The sequence below is a fragment of the Spermophilus citellus genome (genome assembly GCF_964194105.1).
Source record: "Spermophilus citellus genome assembly, chromosome: 8".
Lineage (NCBI taxonomy): Eukaryota > Metazoa > Chordata > Mammalia > Rodentia > Sciuridae > Spermophilus > Spermophilus citellus.
Genome location: NC_138189.1, coordinates 107,264,045 through 107,285,787, shown reverse-complemented (window position 1 = coordinate 107,285,787; position 21,743 = coordinate 107,264,045). Strand labels below are relative to the sequence as shown.

The following is a 21,743-nucleotide window of genomic DNA, read 5'->3' as shown; positions in this document are numbered from 1 at the left end:
TGGCCAATTTTCTTTCATTCTTTATATATATAGTTGTAGATGGACACAATACCTTTATTTTGTTTGTTTATTTTTAGGTAGTGTTGAAAATCGAACCCAGTGCCTCACACGTACAAGACAAGTGCTCTACTGCTGAGCCATAGCCCCAGCCCCTTCTTTCATTCTTGAGACCACAGATGAACCAATTTGTTTAGCATCCTTTGGCATAAGATGTGAACAATGAATGAGCTCTGGCCAATGAGACTGAGTGGAATACCCCATTCCCAAATTTGACCTATTAAATCTCATGTGTGATCTTCCACTCTCATGTGCCAGGCTATCAAATGAGGATTCCAAGAACTTTGGAGGTGGAGGGGCTTAAGGATGGAGCTCAGATCTTTGATAGACTGATACAGCAGGGCTTTCCTGGCTGGCCTCAGCTTGACTCTGCCATAAGAGAATCAAACTTTCATTTGCTTAAGCTCCCTTTTTGCAGTTTATTATTTAATAAAACAAAACAAAACAGCAGTTAGTCTTTCCTGATCAATACAAATGCAATGCCTGTTCTGTGTCAACTCCCATTTTGAATACTAGGGATAAGATGGCAAACAAGAAAGACTTGTATAGGAGTTCTATTCCAGGAGGTCATACTTTATACCAGGCGAGGGTGATGATAAGTAGTAAGAACTTACATTTTTATGGTGTTTTACAGTTTATAAAGGCCCAATTCATTTGGCTTTTACAACAATATTTCACAGATGAGGAAACAAAAGTTCAAAGAGCCTAAGCATCTTTCATGAAATAGGAAAGAGACATATGACTCCGTTTTCTTCGCTCACAACCCATTGTTCATACCCCTGAACCAGGATGATTCTCAAATATGAAGACAAGACAAGAGCAATGAAAACTATAGACCTTGTCAGAAGATTTCATTAAAATTTTTTAAAATTTTTATGAAACTGGGGATTGAACCCAGGAGTGCTCTGCCACAGGGCCATATCCCCAGTCCTTTTTCTTTTTTGAGATAGGGACTCACTAAATTTCCCAGGCTGATCTTGAATTCAATATCTTCCAGGCTCAGCCTCCACAGTTGCTGGGATTACAGGTGTACACCACTTCAATTATGCCCAGTTCAATTTTATTTTTTAAAATAACGTATTATGCAGAGGTATGAGGATCCCTGTGGCAACACTAACTGTAAGAGCAAAATATGAAACCCAAAGTAGATGTCCATCAACAGGAGAATGGGAATATATACATTGTGGTATATTCAGAGAATACAATGTTATATGGTAGGGAAAATAAAAACAATTAGAGCTGTAAGTGTCAGTAAGGATGAATCCTCTGGGCGAGAGTTGTGACTCAGTGCCTGGCACGAAGCACTGAGTTCGATCCTCAGTACCACATAAAAATAAATAAATACAATAAAAGTATTTAGTGTCCGTGTACAAATAAAAAAATAAAAAAAGGGTGAATCTTCTGATCATGATCAAGAATGATGAAGGCAAGACTGCATACAGTTATAATGTCACTTGTGAAGTTTAAGATATTTCTGGGAATGTTAAATATAAAATTTAGGAAAATAACTCCCATTTCTGGGGAAGGAAAGGGGGTACAATTGGGGTGAGTATGCTGGGGACTTCAACTCTATTGCCCATATTGCATTTCTTAAACTGGATGGGGGTGCCACATTATTCTGAATTTTCTGGCATTTGCCTGTCTGAATTCATTTCCCGCCCTTCTGAATTCTGCTTTATGCCCAGGGAGGCTATCTTGTGTGGTCTACTATAGATGAATGGGCTCCTTGTTCTAGTTTTCAGAAGACTGGAAATTGGGGGAAGAATGAGGTCCTAACATTATGGCGGCCTTGGACTGGTAAGGTTTTTTAACCAAAGGTCATAACTCCTGTTAGGAGGCCTCTACCTAGCTCTCTGAAGATCTTGGTAATTGCCCAGTTCCCTCATTCTTTCAAATCTAAGAATGGAGATGTTACCCTATTGTTAACGTTCATTTATTGGATCATTCCCTATGTTTTTTTTTGTGTGTATGTGTGTTGCTGGGGATTGAACCCAGGGCCTTGTGCATGCAAGGCAAGCACTCTACCAACTGAGCTATATCCCCAGCCCTTCTTATGGGGGATATATATCTTATGCTTTTTTAAAAATATATTTTTAGTTGTAGATGGATGTAATATCTTTATTTATTTACGTGGTGCTGAAGATCGAACCCAGTACCTCACATGTGTGAGGCAAGTGCTCTGCCACTGAGCTACAACCCCAGCCCTCCTTATGCTTTTTAAAGACTCTGCCCATGCCTTGATTTATTGTCGCTTTATTAAACTCTTTACTCCCTAAGTAATCGAGCTCAATAGTTCATCTCTTTCTTTCTGGGTTCTGATTAATAGAATAAATACTCTCTCCCTTTCTCTTTTTCTCTCTAAAAACAAATCTTTTTTCTCTTCACATTTTGAAATAATTCATAATTTGAAAATCAAGAGGGAAAAAACTTTTATTGAGTACCTATTTTATTTCAAGCACCATGGTTTGGTTAAAGGTTAGGGATAGAGTGGAAAACAAATTAAGTCTGTCATACATGAAGTTACAGTATTGTAGGATAGAAAGGTTAAAAAGAAATAAAAAGGAATGAACTACAGTGGTTAAGAACATGGGGTGTGAGCAGGGCACGGTGATGTGCACCTACAATCTCAGCTACTGGGGAGGTTGAGGGAGGAGGGCCCAGCCTGGGCAACTTAGTGGGACTCCATGTCAAAATAAAAAAGAAACCAAACCCATGGAATTTTTAGCCAGACAGAGCTGAGCTCAAGTTCAGGCTGTCACGTCCTAGCTAATTGACCCTGAGTTACAAAAGTTAAAAATGGGATTAATACTGCTACCTTTCTCATAGTGTAGTTGTAAGGGTTAAAAATAAAACCACTGCCAGGTGTGGTGGCTATGCCTATAATACTTGTAATCCTAGCGGCTGGGGAGGCTGAGGCAGGAGGATTGTGAGTCCAAAGTCAACCTAACAACTTAGTGAGACCCCGTCCCGGTCTCAAAATAAAAGAAACATAATAGTTTTTCATCTTACTATATCCTGGGATATCTTTTTTTTTTTTTTTTTTGAGAGAGAGAGAGAGAGAATTTTTTAAATATTTATTTTCTAGTTTTTGGTGGACACAACATCTTTATTTTATTTTTTATGTGGTGCTGAGGATTGAACCCAGCACCCGGCGCATGGCAGGCAAGCGCGCTACCACTTGAGCCACATCCCCAGCCCAATCCTGGGATATCTTAAATCCTTAATAAATTAACAAATGTTAGCAAAAATTGTTGTTAATTAGCACTTTGTACTGAGTTTAGAGGTAGCACAGAGGCAACACTGATTAACTAGAGTTGAGGTCAGCAAAAGTTTAATGGGTAAAGTGGTGTTGGAGCTGGATTGTAAAGGAACAGTAATTTTATCCAAAGATCAAATGGGAAAAGGCAGTCCAGGTAAAGGGAATAGCATGTGCAAGTACATGAAAGAATGAAATAGCACTATGAGTTCTGTTAGGAAACCAGGAGCAGTTAGCTATTGCTAGGGGGTTAGACATAAGGCCTAGACGTAAAGAATAGCGAGAGTAGAGGCTGAGGTAAGCCAGGGTTAGACACAATTTGGTTTGGATTGACAGGTGATGGAACAGCTAGGAAGTACCCCACCTCTATCACATTCATTTTATTCATTTTCTCTCTCCCATTATAAGCACACACAATGTATACTTAACTACACCATAATGTACAAGTCAGAAGATGATAAGGATACACTACAAACTAATTTTCTTTCTAGCAGAAACAGTAATTTTTTCCTCCTGGTATAAATTCCAACCCATGATCACAGGTTGCATCTAGTCATGTCTCTTTAGTCTCCTTGGATCTGGAACAGCTTTTAGAATACTAGCATTTTGAAGAGCCCAGGTCAATTATACTGTAGACTCTTCAGTTTGGTCTTTCAGATATATCCTCATGATTAGAATCCATTATGCATTTTTGGTAGAAATGCCACAAAAGACATACTGCATTCTTCTGTGATTTATATAAGCAGGGGGTATGAAATAAATTTGCTCTTCATTGGTGATTTTCACTTTGATAACATTGTTACAAGAGTATCTGGTAGGTTTCTCCACTGTAAACTTATCTTTCCTTATTAATTGATAAATGTTCTTTAGGGAATTACAATGAGTTATGGAAAAAAAAGGCAAACCATATAAAGAACAATAGACAGTAAAAATCCTTTGATTCGGCAATTCCACTTTTTAAGAATGTATCTTAAATAAGGATGTATGCAGAGATCTAGCTAAAATGATATTCATTGAAGCCTTATGGTAAATAATTATTAAAAATAATGCCAAGTTTCTATTATTAGTGGATTTGGTTCAATAATATCCAATATTATGCAGCCATTAAAATTATGTGATAAAAGAGTATTTAGGGGGCTGGGATTGTGGCTCAGTGGTAAAATGCTTGCCTCACATGAGTGAGGCCCTGGGATCGATCCTCAGCACTACATAAAAATAAAATAAATATATTGTGTACACCTATAACTAAAATTTAAATATTAAAAAAAGGGTATTTGGGAATAATACTCATTCATGGCATGGTTCAATTTTTAAGAAAAAGTATTTTATATATACATATAAATGTTATTTACCTACATGTCTATACACACAGTTATTGAGTTTTTGCTTATGTGTATATGAATTTTTTTGTTTGATTTTATTCTTATATATATAACGCTTATAGAGCAAAACAAAGTTATTAAAAAGTAATATGAGCTTTTCTGGTGTATTAAAAAAATAACAAAGCTCACGGCATTAGTTGGTGATCAATAAATACCAGTTTATCTTCCTGAGTGACAGAGATATTCAAGCACAACTTAGAAAATGGCAGATCTGGAATGTAGTTGACGTTTTAAGGCAACAGGTTTGCAGCTTATAACCCTTAAAACTTTTTTCATAATTAACACAATTTTTTCCCTCTTACTTCTTAGGAGTCAACTAGGATAATATAAGAATTGAGTGTATTAATATGTGGTATTTGTGCTACTAGCATTATACATTTTGAACGGCGTGCGGTGGTGTGTGTAAAAGTAAAAAAAAAAAAAAAAAAATAGGGAGGACAGATGCAAACCCCAGCTCGCCGCCCCATTGACAGCTCAGTGATCCTCCTTTCTGTGGCAAGCGGTGGTCCTTAGGCCTCAGAACAAACACTACCGGTGAGAAATAGAAAAGGAAATTACTTTCCACGGAGCGGCCGGTGGAACCAAAGCAGAAGAGCGGAGCGCCCTTTTCATCTGCCTTTGGGTTTGGAGACGAGCAGGGCTCTAGAGCCTTGGTGTGGAAGGACGTCCGAGTATGGGCCTCCAGGGCACCGAGAAAGGGCGCGGCGCGACCACCTCTCTTCGAGGACCCCACCTGGCCTACACCGCCCCGAGCCCCGAGGGTGGGATAGCTGCGTACAGCGCAGAACTGCGCAGACCCGGCGAAAACCGAGGCTGGACTCCCCTGCCTCCCCCACGTGTGCACAGCCCCGGAGGCGGGGGAAGGCGCGGGGAGGGGTGGGGAGGAGAGGGCGGGGCGCCAGCTGCGCGCGCGGGGAGAGGGCGGGGCGCGCAGCGTGATCCGGGCCGGGCCTGCGCTCCTCCCCCTTCCGCGCCCAGGCCGGCAGCGGGCCGAGCTCCTCCCCCGGCTCGGTCGCTCTCTCCTCCCCTTTGCCCTGCCGTTCCTCCCTCCCTCCCTCCTCTTCCTCGGTGAGGCGCTCCTCCGGCAGGCAGGCAGCATGGCGGCCGTGGAGACGCGGGTGTGCGAGACGGACGGCTGCAGCAGCGAGGCCAAGCTCCAGTGTCCCACCTGCATCAAGCTGGGCATTCAGGGCTCGTACTTCTGCTCGCAGGTAGACCCCGCTCCCCCAGAGCGCTGCCGGCTCTGCGGACCCCTTTCCTCCTCTGCCTTCGTTTCCCCTCGCGCCCTCGCGGTGGTTCGGGTCGCGCTCCTCCTCTTCCCGCGGCTGCGTTTCCTCTTACCCCACCCCCCGCCCCGCCGCCGCCGCCCCCGCCCCCTCTGGGTTCTCAGGGTCCGGGGCCCTGGGGACTCCGGACGCAGGCGGGGGCGGGGACGCGGTCAGCCGCGGCCACGCGAGCTGAGGGCGGAAGCCGACTTGCCCCGGGTGGCCCGGCAGCCCCAGGGCGACGCGTTTAGGGGCCGGTTCCGGCCGCGCATCCTCCGCGGGGGCGGTGACGCCAGGTGTGGGCAGCTTGGCCGCCCCGCGCAGGTAGGGGGAAAAGGGGCAGCCCGAAGTGGTTAAGCCGCATTCCCGCAGGGCTCGGGTCAGGGGCGTGGGGGCTTCGGGCCAGCAGTGTCTGGTGTCGTCCGGGTGAAGGGGCGGGAGCGACCCGCTGGGCTTGGGGGAGTGGGTTGCTCAGGACAGCTGGAGCCGTGGAGAGGGGCCGATCTAGACCCAGCCCCACTTCTTTGTGTGTTACTACCGCGTTTTGACACTCAAGCAACTTCGGGGTGGGGGTAGAAAGGGGTTTGTGTAATTCATTTTCTAGGCATCCAAAATTAATAATTTAGAAAACCTTAACGGGATGAGTCACTTCTCTCCATGACAATTTCCCCCAGAGTGAGGAGGATAGCTCAGGTGAGGGTTTTGCTTTAAGGCCGTAGTGTATTTTACTAAGTTTTGTGCAGCGGAGCACACCCAGCATCGCATGGGGGTACCGACTGAAGCGTGTGGTCCAGTGTTTGTGTTTACAGAGGAATGCTAGTGTTTCTGCTGTATTTCGAGACTCAGGGCGGCAGTAGTTTTGGTTCTAAGTTAAGAGTCTAGGTTTGTTGAAGAGAGGCACATGAATATTCAAATATTAAATTGGTAGTTTCCTGGGTGGAGAAGAGTGGGTCAGAGTTCAGAGGCCTGATGTTGGCGCTGTCCTTGCCAATTTCTGTGAGATCTTGAATTAGTGAACTTAATTTTAATTAATCTTTCTGAGTTCCAGCGTTTGTCTATATAGAGTGGATGATAGTTTTCCTTATATATTTCACTATCTTGTTCGGAGACCTAGATTATCCCTTTGAACGTGAAGTGCTGGTACAAAGTAAGGCTTTTCGTTTTTAAAAGGATGATAAGTAGAATTTAACACTGCCATATATAAAGTGTAAATAAGAATGAAAACAATGTATTAATATATTTTCAAATATAAAATATATAAAAACCAAAGATATATGTAAAAATAAAAATACAAATAAAATCCTTAAGGTCATAACACTTGTTAGATAAGCCATTCTGAGAGATCTTAGCTGTTATGTAGGTCTTGTTTTTAGATAGGATATGATCCTTGACCTTGTTGGTATCATTTGGAAAAACTTGCACATGGAGAAGTGTTGCTTGAGCTAAAAATAGCATTGGGGCTACTCAACATGCTAAACCTGCCACAGGTCCTTTTGATTCTTTAAAGTTCTCTAATTAGTTGAGGCTTGTGTGGGATCTGGACTTAAAACAAACAAAACAAAACAAAAACAATAGTTTGCTTTGGACAATTTGTGTACTATGTGTGTAGAATAATCTGGTTTACAACATGATTAAATTTGGTGACATGTTTGTGATGATTAATTAGTATGTACTGACACTTCTCTGTTAGAAATTTAAAAAGATACTAGGAAGCCATATTTATCAAGTGTAACTAACTGTCAGAAAGAACATTGAATCATTTGTGGAAAAATGCCAGACACATTGGTGAAAGCAGGAAGGACTTATTTGTATTGTAGGATTGGGGGAACTCCATATTGGATTCTGCATGTGTATTTCTGGTACCACTGTTCTATCTATAGTCAAACATATCCACAGTGGCTCTCAGCTTTTTTCATTCTTTTTTTTTTTTTTTAAAGAGAGAGTGAGAGAGGAGAGAGAGAGAGAATTTTTAATATTTATTTTTTAGTTGGCGGACACAACATCTTTGTTGGTATGTGGTGCTGAGGATTGAACCCGGGCCGCACGCATGCCAGGCGAGCGCGCTACCACTTGAGCCACATCCCCAGCCCTCTTGTTTATTATCCTATGCTCATTTCCTAATGATACTTTGTGTGTAACAAGTGGTCAACATATGTTTGATTTAATCAATGAATAAAAGTGTTAGGCAGAATAGAATAGAGGGTAGACTGCTGCATTTGAGTTACAGCTCCATCCTTTACTAGCTAGATGACTTTGGGCAAATAAAATTTGTTTTTATATTTTCTTTTTAAAATGGAACCATCAGTAGTACTTAGGGTTTTGGTGAAGACTAAATGCTATGCATGTAAAGCACTTAACACACAATTGTTGCACTGGGTTTTATGTTTAAGTAGATAGAGATATATAAGGGCTTAATTTTAAGAAAAACTTATATGAGTAAAGCATGTTTCACTTGAAATTGAACTTTCCAAAAGTTCCTTATGTTTGATTGTGTTTCTTGAAATGTTCACTCTTATTAAATTAATAGTAGATATATATTTTCAGTTATATATAAGGTTTTTTGGAGATAAAGGCTGTGCTTTGCTCATTTTTGTATTTTCTGAAGCATCTTGAGCACAGTAGGTTCACAGTTCATTAAATAAAAAACAAAAAACAAAAAAACAGTTGACTTGCATGGAAAGCAAAGAATTCTGCATTTACATTATCCATTATACAGACAATAAAATACTGGGTTAAGGATGTACTGTCAATTATTTACATGTGATTGAATTTAATTTCTTTTAAATTTTTTAGCTGCTGCTTAATTTAGCAACTGTCCTGTGATGCTTGCTGTCTTGTCCTGAGTTAAAGGATCAGTTGGACAGGACCTGAGTGATATGTAACTATTTATGCTTAATAGAAAAGAGATAGTAAAGGTGGGCACACACCAGTAGTATCAGCTGCTTGGGAGGCTTGGGTGGAAGGGGTTGTTTGAGCCCAGGAATTGGAGACCTGAGTAGCATAGTGAGAGATGCCCTTCCCCCCCCCCCCAAAAAAAAAAGGGGAAGAAAGAAAGAAGATAGTAAATATAATGTAATTTTGGAATCTTTACTCTCATGTCCTTGGTTGAGATATCTCCTGATTTATAAGAGAGGTTCAATGGAGTGTCCTATTCTTGGAGTTGAGGGGAGGGGTGAGTAAGAGGGAGCATGCTAAGTGCCTAGCACAGTGTTCCATAAATGATTTTATTATGCCTACAGCCTCATACACTATTAAATCAGTTAATTTTATACCTAAAGAAGGTATATCAAAGATGTTTGAAGGGAAGTATTATTTATTTATGAACATTTGGACAAATTCTTGTTTCAAGTTCTTTGAAAGAAGCAGTGGTAAAGTAATGTGATTAATTAACTCTCAAGGAAGCCAACATGCAGCAGCTTTGAAATGTAGCCCAGCCCTCTGAAACTGTTTCTTTTTCAGCAACAAAGTTCCTGACAATGCAGAGTATTTCTGGAACTTGTCTTTATCATCAATAGAAATATTACATATTGTGCTTTTTAAATTTCTAGGCATTTTCTTTAAATTCCTCACGTTCCTAGACCATGCTGCAAGTTAGGCGAATTTGGGTACAACTGTCAAGAGTTTAAGTAAAAGCACAGGACAAGGTATAGAAAGATTGTTTTATTTTTAAACAAATAATTTTACTAATTGTTTATTGCATAAAAATAGAAAATGTAGGTTAACAATTATGCAGAGATAATTTCTGGGAACTTTTTAGTTTTTATCCTTATGAACATGTTTGTATATTGTTACACATGTTTATATGCGTATGTTTATATATGTTTTTACAGGAATGATGCCCTGATGTACATAATTGTAGGGGATTTTTTCACCCTTATATCTTAACCAGTAATATTGGGAGTAAAATGTTGTGGTTTAATTTATGTTATCTTCTGTAAAGGATGAGGTAGATTGTTATTCATAAACTGTCATTTATTCACTGATTATTGACTTGAGTTTTTTCCACTTTTTTAAAATGCTATTTACTCTTCAATAAGTTCTTGTAAAATTTAAGTAATATTTATTTATTGAGTATAGAATAAGAGAACTGATGCATGAACCCAGATGGAACAACTCCAAAGTGAGTCTATGTCCTTATCAAGCACACAGTTCTCACAGAATAGTTGGTTCAAGAACTTTCTTCTTTTTTTTTTTTTTTTTAAGAAAGAAGGAAATGGGGAATGAGATGATCCCTAGCTATTAAGTGAAACAGGATCACAAATGGATTATCTATTCATTCATGCCATTCATTTCTACATTTTATTTTTTTAAATTTTTTTTAAAAGAGAGAGTGAGAGAGGGAGAGAGAGAATTTTAATATTTATTTATTTTTTAATTTTATCGGCGGACACAACATCTTTGTTTGTATGTGGTGCTGAGGATCGAACCCGGGCCACACACACGCCAGACGAGCGCGCTACCGCTTGAGCCACAACCCCAGCCCTACAAGCGTTAACTTTTGAGTTACCTTTTTGGAAATTGGAAGGCTATTAGAAATGGAAACAATCTTCTATTGTTCACTTAGATTGTGGATTGAAAAGGTTTTAGTCACAGGTTTTTTTTAGGTGAGTGTTTTTCGGGTTTGGCATGTTTGCAGAATTTTAAGCTTGGTAGAATGACAAATGTAAGTGCATGAATGAGCTTGAAGTGTTACCAACTTTAGACATTAACAAGGAGAAGCACTGGCATGGTGACTGCTTCTGTATTGATGAGGGATTTTCTTTTTTTGTTTTTCATTGTTTGTTTGTTTATTTATTTATTTATTTATTTATTATTGGTTGTTCACAACATTACAAAGCTCTTGACATATCATATTTCATACATTAGATTGAAGTGGGTTATGAACCCCCAATTTTACCCCAAATGCAGATTGCAGAATCACGTCGGTTACACATCCACAATTTTACATAATGCCCTATTAGTAATTGTTGTATTCTGCTACCTTTCCTATCCCCTACTATCCCCCCTCCCCTCCCCTCCCCACTTCTCTCTCTACCCCATCTACTGTAATTCATTTCTCTCCTTGTTTATTTTCCCATTCCCCTCACAACCTCTTATATGTAATTTTGTATAGCAATGAGGGTCTCCCTTCATTTCCATTCAATTTCCCTTTTCTCTCCCTTCCCCTCCCATCTCATGTCTCTGTTTAATGTTAATCTTTTCTTCCTGCTCTTCCTCCCTGCTCTGTTCATAGTTGCTCTCATTATATCAAAGAAGACATTTGGTATTTGTTTTTTAGGGATTGGCTAGCTTCACTAAGCATAATCTGCTCTAGTGCCATCCATTTCCCTGCAAATTCTATGATTTTGTCATTTTTTATTGCTGCATAGTACTCCATTGTGTATAGATGCCACATTTTTTTAATCCATTCATCTACTGAAGGGCATCTGGGTTGGTTCCACAGTCTAGCTATTGTGAATTGTGCTGCTATGAACATCGATGTGGCAGTATCCCTGTAGCATGCTCTTTTAAGGTCTTCAGGGAATAGTCCGAGAAGGGCAATAGCAGGGTCAAATGGTGGTTCCATTCCCATCTTTCCCAGGAATCTCCAAACTGCTTTCCAAATTGGCCGCACCAAATTGCAGTCCCACCAGCAATGTACAAGTGTACCCTTTTCTCCACATCCTCGCCAGCACTTGTTGTTGTTTGACTTCATAGTGGCTGCCAATCTTACTGGAGTGAGATGGTATCTTAGGGTGGTTTTGATTTGCATTTCTCTGACTGCTAGAGATGGTGAGCATTTTTTCATGTACTTGTTGATTGATTGTATATCCTCCTCTGAGAAGTGTCTGTTCAGGTCCTTGGCCCGTTTGTTGATTGGGTTATTTGTTATCTTATTGTCTAATTTTTTGAGTTCTTTGTATACTCTGGATATTAGGGCTCTATCTGAAGTGTGAGGAGTAAAAATTTGTTCCCAGGATGTAGGCTCCCTATTTACCTCTCTTATTGTTTCTCTTGCTGAGAAAAAACTTTTTAGTTTGAGTAAGTCCCATTTGTTGATTCTAGTTATTAACTCTTGTGCTATGGGTGTCCTATTGAGGAATTTGGACCCTGACCCCACAAGATGTAGATCGGAGCCAACTTTTTCTTCTATCAGACGCAGAGTCTCTGATTTGATATCAAGCTCCTTGATCCATTTTGAGTTAACTTTTGTGCATGGCGAGAGAAAGGGATTCAGTTTCATTTTGTTGCATATGGATTTCCAGTTTTCCCAACACCATTTGTTGAAGATGCTATCCTTCCTCCATTGCATGCTTTTAGCCCCTTTATCAAATATAAGATAGTTGTAGTTTTGTGGATTAGTCTCTGTGTCCTCTATTCTATACCATTGGTCCATCTGCCTGTTTTGGTACCAGTACCATGCTGCTTTTGTCACTATTGCTCTGTAATATAGTTTGAAATCTGGTATCGCTATACCGCCTGATTCACACTTCCTGTTTAGAATTGCTTTTGCTATTCTGGCTCTTTTATTTTTCCATATGAATTTCATGATTGCTTTATCTATTTCTACAAGAAATGCCGTTTGGATTTTGATTGGCATTGCATTAAACCTATAGAGAACTTTTGGTAATATCGCCATTTTGATGATGTTAGTTCTGCCTATCCATGAACAGGGTATATTTTTCCATCTTCTAAGATCTTCTTCTACTTCTCTCTTTAGGGTTCTGTAGTTTTCATTGTATAAATCTTTCACCTCTTTTGTTAGGTTGATTCCCAAGTATTTTATTTTTTTTTTGAGGATATTGTGAATGGAGTGTTTTTCCTCATTTCCATTTCAGAAGTTTTGTCGCTGATATACAGAAATGCCTTTGATTTATGCGTGTTGATTTTATATCCTGCAACTTTGCTGAATTCATTTATTAGTTCTAGTAGTTTCTTTGTAGACCCTTTTGGGTCTTCTAGGTATAGAATCATGTCATCTGCAAATAGTGATAATTTAAGTTCTTCTTTTCCTATTTTTATGCCTTTAATTTCTTTCGTCTGTCTAATTGCTCTGGCCAGTGTTTCGAGTACTATATTGAATAGAAGTGGTGATAGAGGGCATCCCTGTCTTGTTCCAGATTTTAGAGGGAATGCCTTTAACTTTTGTCCATTCAGAATGATGCTAGCCTGAAGCTTAGCATAGATAGCTTTTACAATGTCAAGGTAAGTTCCTGTTATCCCTAGTTTTTCTAATGTTTTGAACATGAATGGATGCTGTACTTTGTCAAATGCTTTCTCTGCGTCTATCGAGATGATCATATGGTTCTTATCTTTAAGTCTATTGATGTGGTGAATAACATTTATTGATTTCCGTATATTGAACCATCCTTGCATCCCAGGGATGAATCCTACTTGATCATGGTGCACAATTTTTTTGATGTGTTTTTGTATTCGATTCGCCAGAATTTTATTGAGGATTTTTGCATCTAGGTTCATTAGAGATATTGGTCTGTAGTTTTCTTTCTTTGAGGTGTCTTTGTCTGGTTTCGGGATCAGGGTGATATTGGCCTCATAGAATGAATTTGGAAGAGCTCCCTCTTTTTCTGTTTCCTGAAATAACTTGAAAAGTATTGGTATTAATTCTTCTTTAAAGGTTTTGTAAAACTCCGCTGTATACCCATCCGGTCCTGGGCTTTTCTTGGTTGGTAGTCTTTTGATGGCTTCTTCAATTTCATCCATTGATATTGGTCTGTTCAAATTGTGTGTATCCTCCTGTCTCAGTCTGGGCAAATCATATGACTTAAGAAATTTATCAATGTTTTCACTATCTTCTATTTTATTGGAATATAGGTTTTCAAAATAATTTCTAATTGTCTTCTGTATTTCTGTAGCATCTGTTGTGATATTGCCTTTTTCATCCCGTATGTTAGTAATTTGAGTTCTCTCTCTTCTTCTCTTCGTTAGCATGGCTAAAGGTCTGTCGATCTTATTTATTTTTTCGAAGAACCAACTTTTAGTTTTGTTAATTTTTTCAATAGTTTCTTTTGTTTCAATTTCATTGATTTCCGCTCTGATTTAATTATTTCTTGCCTTCTGCTACATTTGCTGTTGTTTTGCTCTTCCTTTTCTAGGGCTTTGAGATGAAGTGTGAGCTCATTTATTTGTTGGTTTTTTCTTTTTTTGAGGAATGACCACCAGGCGATGAATTTTCCTCTTAAAACTGCTTTCATTGTGTCCCATAGATTCCGATATGTTGTGTCTGTATTTTCATTTATCTCTAAGAATTTTTTGATTTCCTCCTTTATGTCTTCTCTAACCCATTGATCATTCAGTAACATATTGTTCATTTTCCATGTGATGTAGGATTTTTCCTTCCTTCTTTTATCATTGATTTCCAGTTTCATTCCATTATGATCAGATAAAATGCATGGTATTATCTCCACCCCTTTATATTTACTGAGGGTTGCTCTATGGCATAATATATGGTCTATTTTTGAGAAGGATCCATGTGCTGCTGAGAAAAAAGTATATCCATTTGATGATGGTTGATATATTCTATATATGTCAGTTAAGTCTAGGTTATTGATTGTGATATTGAGTTCTATAGTTTCTTTATTCAACTTTTGTTTGGAGGATCTGTCCAATGGTGAGAGAGGTGTGTTGAAGTCACCCATAATTATTGTGTTGTGGTCTATTTGATTCTTGAACTTGAGGAGAATTTGTTTTATGAATGTTGCAGCACCATTATTTGGTGCATAAATATTGATAATTGTTATGTCTTGTTGGTGAATGGTTCCTTTTAACAGTATATAATGTCCTTCTTTATCCCTTTTCATTAACTTAGTCTTGAAGTCGATTTTATTCGATATGAGGATGGCCACCCCTGCTTGCTTACGAGGACCGTGTGCGTGGTATATTTTTTCCCATCCTTTCACCTTCAGCCTGTGTATGTCTTTTCCAATCAGATGTGTCTCCTGGAGGCAGCATATTGTTGGATTTGTTTTTTTAATCCATGATACCAGCCTATGTCGCTTTATTGGAGAGTTTAAGCCATTAACATTCAGAGTTACTATTGATATATGGTTTGTACTTCCATCCATGTTTGATTATTTATCCTTTTTTAAAAAAATTTAGTTTGTTTCTCCATGATTATCTTTCCCCTCGCCCTCTGTCTTTACCGAGGCATTTCCTACTGATGGTTTTGGTTATTGTTTTTCATTTCTTCCTCGTGTAGTGTTTTGCTCAAAATGCTTTGCAATGCTGGTTTTCTGGCTGCAAATTCTTTTAACTTTTGTTTATCATGAAAGATTTTTATTTCGTTGTCATACGTGAAGCTTAATTTTGCTGGATACAGAAATCTTGGTTGGCATCCATTGTCTTTCAGTGTTTGAAATACATTGTTCCATGACCTTCTTGCTTTCAGTGTCTGTGATGAAAAATCCATTGTTAACCTTATTGGTTTACCCCTGAATGTAATCTGTCTCCTTTCTCTTGTAGCTTTTAATATTTTCTCTTTGTTCTGTATATTGGATATCTTCATAAGAATGTGTCTTGGCGTTCGTCTACTGTGATTTTGTGTGCTCGGTGTCCTGTATGCATCTTCAATTTGTATATCTGTTTCCTTTTTTATTTCTGGAAAGTTTTCTGTAATTATTTCATTCAGCAGGTTACTCATTCCCTTGGTTTGAATCTCTGTACCTTCTTCTGTCCCTCCGGCCCTGGACAGGGTTGCCACTGCTTGCGCTCCTCCAGCCACCGCCTCCTACATTGTTTTGATGAGGGATTTTCTTTAGTGTTGATAATAAACTTGTAACATAGGTGGGTGTACTTTATAGAACAACCACTGGGCTTCTCTTCAGAATGATCCTTTAATAGGATTTAAATTGTGACTTTTTCTGCTTGATCCTGAACCACTTCTGTCCTCACAGTTTTAATTTGAAGCATTCTTTTCATGCTTGGGTATGTAGTGCTCACAGTCCAACAGTTATGTCATTTTATTTTGATTGCTTATTTTGCTTATTTTGATTGACTAGTACCAGTCTTACCTCTGGGTTTGAATAAACAACAATTCAGAATACTCTATGAGCCAGGCATGCTTTCCTGTGTTTGGTAGCTGTAGTTAAATCTGTGCAAGAGACTCTGTGAAATATCCACTGCATTATATATTGTAGTAAGTTTTCTCATAGTTTTGTCTCCAGGAATCTGTTTCATTGCAAGGCTTAGTAGAAACTTTCATCCTGCTATGCCAGAGGTGGTACAAATATCTTGGAAAGCATTCTCCAAAACCTAATCAGCTGGGGTCTGCTGTCAGCTAGTGTGCATTTATCTGGATCATATGCTTAATCCTCTAGAGAGGTTCAGTATAAATAATAAATAAATTTATGACTGTAAGCTGGGTGTGGTGGCATGCCTGTAATTCTAGTGGCTTGGGAGGCTGAAGCAGGGAGGATGACAGGTTCAGAACTAGCCTCAGAACTTATAGAGACCCTGTCTCAAAATTAAAAATAAAAAGGGCTAGGGATGTGTCTTGGTGGTTAAGTGCCCCTGGGTTCAATCCTGATTACCCCTACTTGCCCCCCCCCCCAACCAAAAAAAAAAAAAAAGAATTTAGCAATTTCCCTTGCCATCATAAAATGGTAGGTAACAAAGACGACTTTTCCAAATTGTAATGCTGTATTTGATTATTCTGACGTAAATGCCAAAGGCAGCCCTTTGTATCCGATTATAAAGGTAACCAAGTGTTTTCCATCAAAGTTTTGAACTTAAATCAGTCAGTAAGATAGGCAAATATGCGGGTCATACATTTTAGAAATGACATGACTTTTTTCCTCTTATTTTGTTAACTGGTTTGGCCATTTGAATACTGAAAACTTTGTACTGTTTATGACTAAACAAATGTAGAAAAAACACGTATTAAGTTATTACACAAGTCATTTAGTATTGCTTTTGAATTGAGGTCTTAAGTACTTAAAGTCAGGAACTATGTATATTTTAAAATTTTTGGTGTTGAGAACAATTTAAAAAATTTGTATTTCATTCTAGCCTGTAAAGAAACATGCTGTAGTAAATGCCTGTGTCCCTACAATAACTTATTTAAAAAAAAAAGTCATCAGGAAAACAAGTAAAAATAGAAGGCTCCTATATGTTCCTTACCTATTGTCCCTTTCTTCCTATGTGTCGGGTACTCCATATCCTGAATTTTGTGTTTATCTTTCATTTGCGTTTCCATGTTTGAGTCCTTAAATAATGTGTTATTACAGTTTTTATGTTTTAAAAATTTTATCAATGAAATCACTGCATTGCCACTTGGTATTCCAATGAATTAATGCGTTATACTTTAGTTGTTCTTCTGTTAATATAGATTTTTGCTGTTCCAAGTTTTGCTATTATTAACAGTGCTGCCCTAAATATGATTGCAGCTAATTCTTGATAGCCTGTGTGCAAGATTCTCTTAGGTATACATGTAGGAAAAAAATTCTTGGGCCACAGGATATATTTTCAGTTTTACTTTGATGATGACATATTGTTTTCCAAGTGGTTATATGTATATTCCCATCATCTGCAAGTTTATATTATATATTCTGTAATGTATAATATTTATATTAATATATTATTATAGTTTCCTATCCTGGGTTTTTGATTAATACAGAATTTGTGTTACTTAGGAATAGCAGCATTTATTGGGCTATTTTCATATTCATTATCTTGGAAACACTTAAGTTTTTGTATCCTTAAGGAGCTATACTTGTATGGATAGGAAGTACTTAAATAAATGCCAACAAAGTGCTAGTCAAAGTTATAAATATGGAGTTTTTTCCTGAATTTAAAAAAATGTACTATTGAGTTTCTCTAGTGGCTTGTGAAAAATTTCACACAAATAGGAAAGTTTGAAGAATAATACAAGTTGAGCATCCTTAATTCAAATCTGAAATCTGAAGCTTAGTGTCAGCATGATGCTCAAAAATTTTCAGAGTTTAGAGCCTTTCACATTTTGGATTTCTGGATTAGGGATGTTCATCTGGTAAAGTCTGAGCAAATGTTACCACACTGTTCCCAGCCTGTTTGAATAAGGGGGTACTCAACTTGTGTAACTAATTGCTTTATACAATTAGTATGCATTGCCTAAAAGTACCACTTTGCTTTGTTTAATTTATGTGTACTTGTATGTGTGTATTTGTTGAGATACATTGGAGAATTCCACAGAGTGCATGGCATTGCATTCATTAAATATTTAGCATGCATCTTCTCAAGGCAAGGACATTCTTTCCAGACTATATTAATATTATTACACCTAAGAAAATTAACAATATTAATTCCCTAATATTGTCTAACAGCCAGTCCTATTCAAGTATCCAAGCATCTTTTATAAAAGCATTATTATTTTAAAAAATCAGAATCTTATCAGTTCTCATAGAACTTGGTTGTCATGTTGCTTATTAGTCTTTTAAAATTGAGAACAGTCTTATCTGTATTTCATGATGCTAACTTTTTGAAGACAGTAGTCATTTGTTTGTAGAATGGTGCACATTAGTGTCCCCCCCCCCCCCACCTTCCCCCACTACTGGGGATTGAACCCAGCTAGATAAGCACTGAGTTAAATTGCCAGTCTGTTTTATTTTGAGACGGGGGCTATTGTTTTAAAAATTATTTTTCTTTAGTTGTAGATGAACACAAGGAGTTTATTTTATTGTTTATTTTTATGTGGTTCTGAGGACTGAACCCAGTGCCTCACACATGGTAGGTGTGCACTCTACCATTGAGCCACAGCCACAGCCACAGCCCGAGACAGGGGCCTTTTTAAATTTTTTTAAAATTCTTTTTAGTTATACATGACAGTAGAATGTATTTTGACATCATAATACATGGAGTATAACTTCCCATTCTTATGGTTGTACATGATGTGGAGTTATACTGGTCATGTATTCATATATAAACAAAAGTTGTGTCTGGTTCATTCTATTGTTTCCTATTCCCTTCCTTCCCCCATTCCCCCCTTCCTTCTCCCATTACCCTCTCTTCCTTCCCCCATTACTCCCTTCCTTCCCCCATTCCCCCCATCCCCCTCCAGTTCCATGAACCTCTACTCCTCCCTCCCCCCTGCCTATTATGAGTCAGCATTCACATATCAGAGAAACCATTTCGCCTTTGGTTTTTTGGGTTTGACTTATTTTACTTAGCATGATAGTCTCAAGTTCCATCTACTTACCAGCAAATGCCATAATTTCATTCTTCTTTATGGCTGAGTAATATTCCATTGTGTATATGTATCACATTTTCCTTACCCATTTTTGTTGAAGGGCACCTAGATTGGTTCCATAGCTTAGCTGTTGTGAATTGAGCTACTATGAACATTGATGTGGCTGCATCACTATATTATGCTGGTTTTAAGTCCTTTGGGTATATGCTGAGGAGTGGGATAAGTGGGTCACATGGTTGTTCCATTCCAGGTTTTCTGAGAAATCTCCATACTGCTTTACAGAGTGGTTGCACCAGTTTGCAGTCCCACCAGCATTACATGACTGTGCTTTTCCCCCCACATTTTCACTAGCATTTATTGTTACTTGTATTCTTGATCATTGCCATTTTGACTGGAATGAGGTGAAATCTCAGTGTAGTTTTAATTTGCATTTCTCTGATTGCTGGTGATGTTGAACATTTTTCATATATTTGTTGATCGATTGTATTTCTTCTGTGAAGTGTCTTTTTATTTCTTTTGCCCATTTATTAATTGCGTTATTTGTTTTTTTGGTGTTAAGTTTTTTTTTTATATATCCTGTGGAGTAATGCTTTATCTGAGGTGCAGGTGGCAAAGATTTTTCTCCCATCCTGTACACTCTCTTTTCACATTTTTGATTGTTTCCTTTGCTGTGAAGGAGCTTTTTAGTTTGATAAAATTCTGTTTATTAATACTTGATTTTATTTCTTTATTCTGGGAGTCTTGTTAAGGAATTTGGTTCCTAAGCCAATATGATGGAGATTTGGGCCTACATTTTTCTTCTAGTAGGCACAGAGAATCTTCTTTACCAAAGTTACAAGCTTACAAATAGTCTTTACCAAAGATAGCTTTGAATTTGTAATCCTCCTGCCTTAACCTTTAGAGTAGGTGTGGGATTACAGGTGTGTACTGCTGTGTCCAAATGAATGTTACACATTTTGGGTTATCTGATTATTTTTTCATAATGTTTTGTTCTTTTAGCCTTCCTCGCCTTTTGTGGTACTGAGGATTGAACCGAGGTGGCCTACTACTGAGCTGGATCCCCAGCCCTTTTTATATTTTATTTTGAGATGATCTCACTAAGTTGCCACGGCTGGCCTCAAATTTGCAATCTTCCTGCCTCCTGTTTCCGTAGTCCCTGGGTACATGATTGTGCAACACCATATATGGCTGTCTCTCTTTCATTTTCTGTAAACTAGGAATTAAGTCCACATGTCCAGTTAGATTCTAGTGAAACACTGATGAGATCCATAGGTGATATTGTGTATTTCATATTGTGTCGTGTCAGCAGGCATAGAATGCCTGGTTTATTCCAGTCCTAATCGTTCTAAATTTGATCACTTGGCTAAAAGGTTGCTGGCAAATCATTGTAAGTGTACATTTTTTACTTTGTACATAATCTATGGAAGGATACTCTGGCACTATGGAAATATGTGTTTCTTCAGTAATCTTTTTTTTTTTTAACCTTTATTTTATTTATGTATATGTGGTGCTGAGAATCAAACCCAGTGCCTCACACATGTGAGACAAGAGCTACAATCCCAGCCCTAGTAATCTTTCTTAAAGTGGTGTTAGCATCTTTGATGTTCCTTGCCTGATAATTATTTCATGTGGGCTGCAAGAGGTGATTTCCCTCCAGTTCTGTCATTTAATAACTGAATTTTTTCCCCCTGCAGTAAGGTAGAATTTTCTAATCAATTGATAAAAGAAGTGTGCTCTACCTAAAATGGTATTGTTAATATTACCACTAGAAAGACAGGTAATGGTAGTTTCCTAGTTACTTCAGTGATTACAGTTTTTTAAAAAAATTTTTCAGGTTAGTGACTTTTTCTTTTTGATATTCAAATTGTCTCATTTGTTCAGTGGTACTACCTTAAATTGGCTTCTTCTTAGCCTTCTCCATTAGTTTCTGATTGCTTCTCTTTTTGGCACAAGATAAATCTGATTTATCTTATACTTTTCCTACCCCAGATCTGTCATAAATCTATTTCTAAAAAGTCCCTGGTTTCTGGTAGTAATGTTTATTAGAAGTATATATATTTTGTTGTTGTTTTGTGAAAGTGATGGATAAAACTGTTGGTTTCTTAGCATAAATCAAGCAGTAGCTACATACTGTGCCAGTGTAGTATTCTCTATTGCTATGTAGTAATGAAGCCAGTTTCACTTAAGTATGTCTTTGTGTAGCAATAAAAATTATTAATTTTATTTAAAAAAATGAATATATTGCTATTGGAATATCCTTGCCTCTAGGAGAAGGGAAGTGACATTCTAAGGAACTTTTCAGATGTGGAGAACACAAGACAGGCCAAAAGGATAGTTGTTCAAGTACCACAGTAAATAGTCAAAAAATGGGATAGGTAATGATAGACTCTTAAAGACCTCCAGAAGGAGATGAGTTAAGAATTGAATTTTGAGAGTAAAGTAGGTATGTGAATAAAATAAATAGGTAGATAAATAAAAAGGCATGTATTGAGGTGGAGGAGAGAACATTCTCTCCAGGGGATGGATGTGTTTATGGAAGTAGGAAGGAGCAAGTTGAGTCTTGTGTGTGGCAAGTAGAAAATCGTGACTTGAGTGAAGAGCACAAGTATAGAAATGTAGAAACA

General features: G+C 38.1%; 1 protein-coding gene across 2 annotated transcripts in view; it reads left to right on the top strand.

Annotated features, from left to right (window-relative positions):
* The first annotated feature begins 5,730 nt into the window (after positions 1-5,730).
* The window catches only part of METAP1 (methionyl aminopeptidase 1), a 63,119-nt gene continuing 47,106 nt past the window's right edge, over positions 5,731-21,743 (top strand). Inside the window, exon 1 of one of the 2 annotated variants that reach the window (XM_081304462.1) lies at positions 5,731-5,906. In XM_081304462.1, the coding sequence (XP_081160588.1) occupies positions 5,793-5,906 (114 nt within the window). In that variant the 5' untranslated portion in view covers positions 5,731-5,792. The remainder of the gene's footprint in view (positions 5,907-21,743) is intronic. The other variant, XM_081304461.1, reaches the window with a different exon arrangement.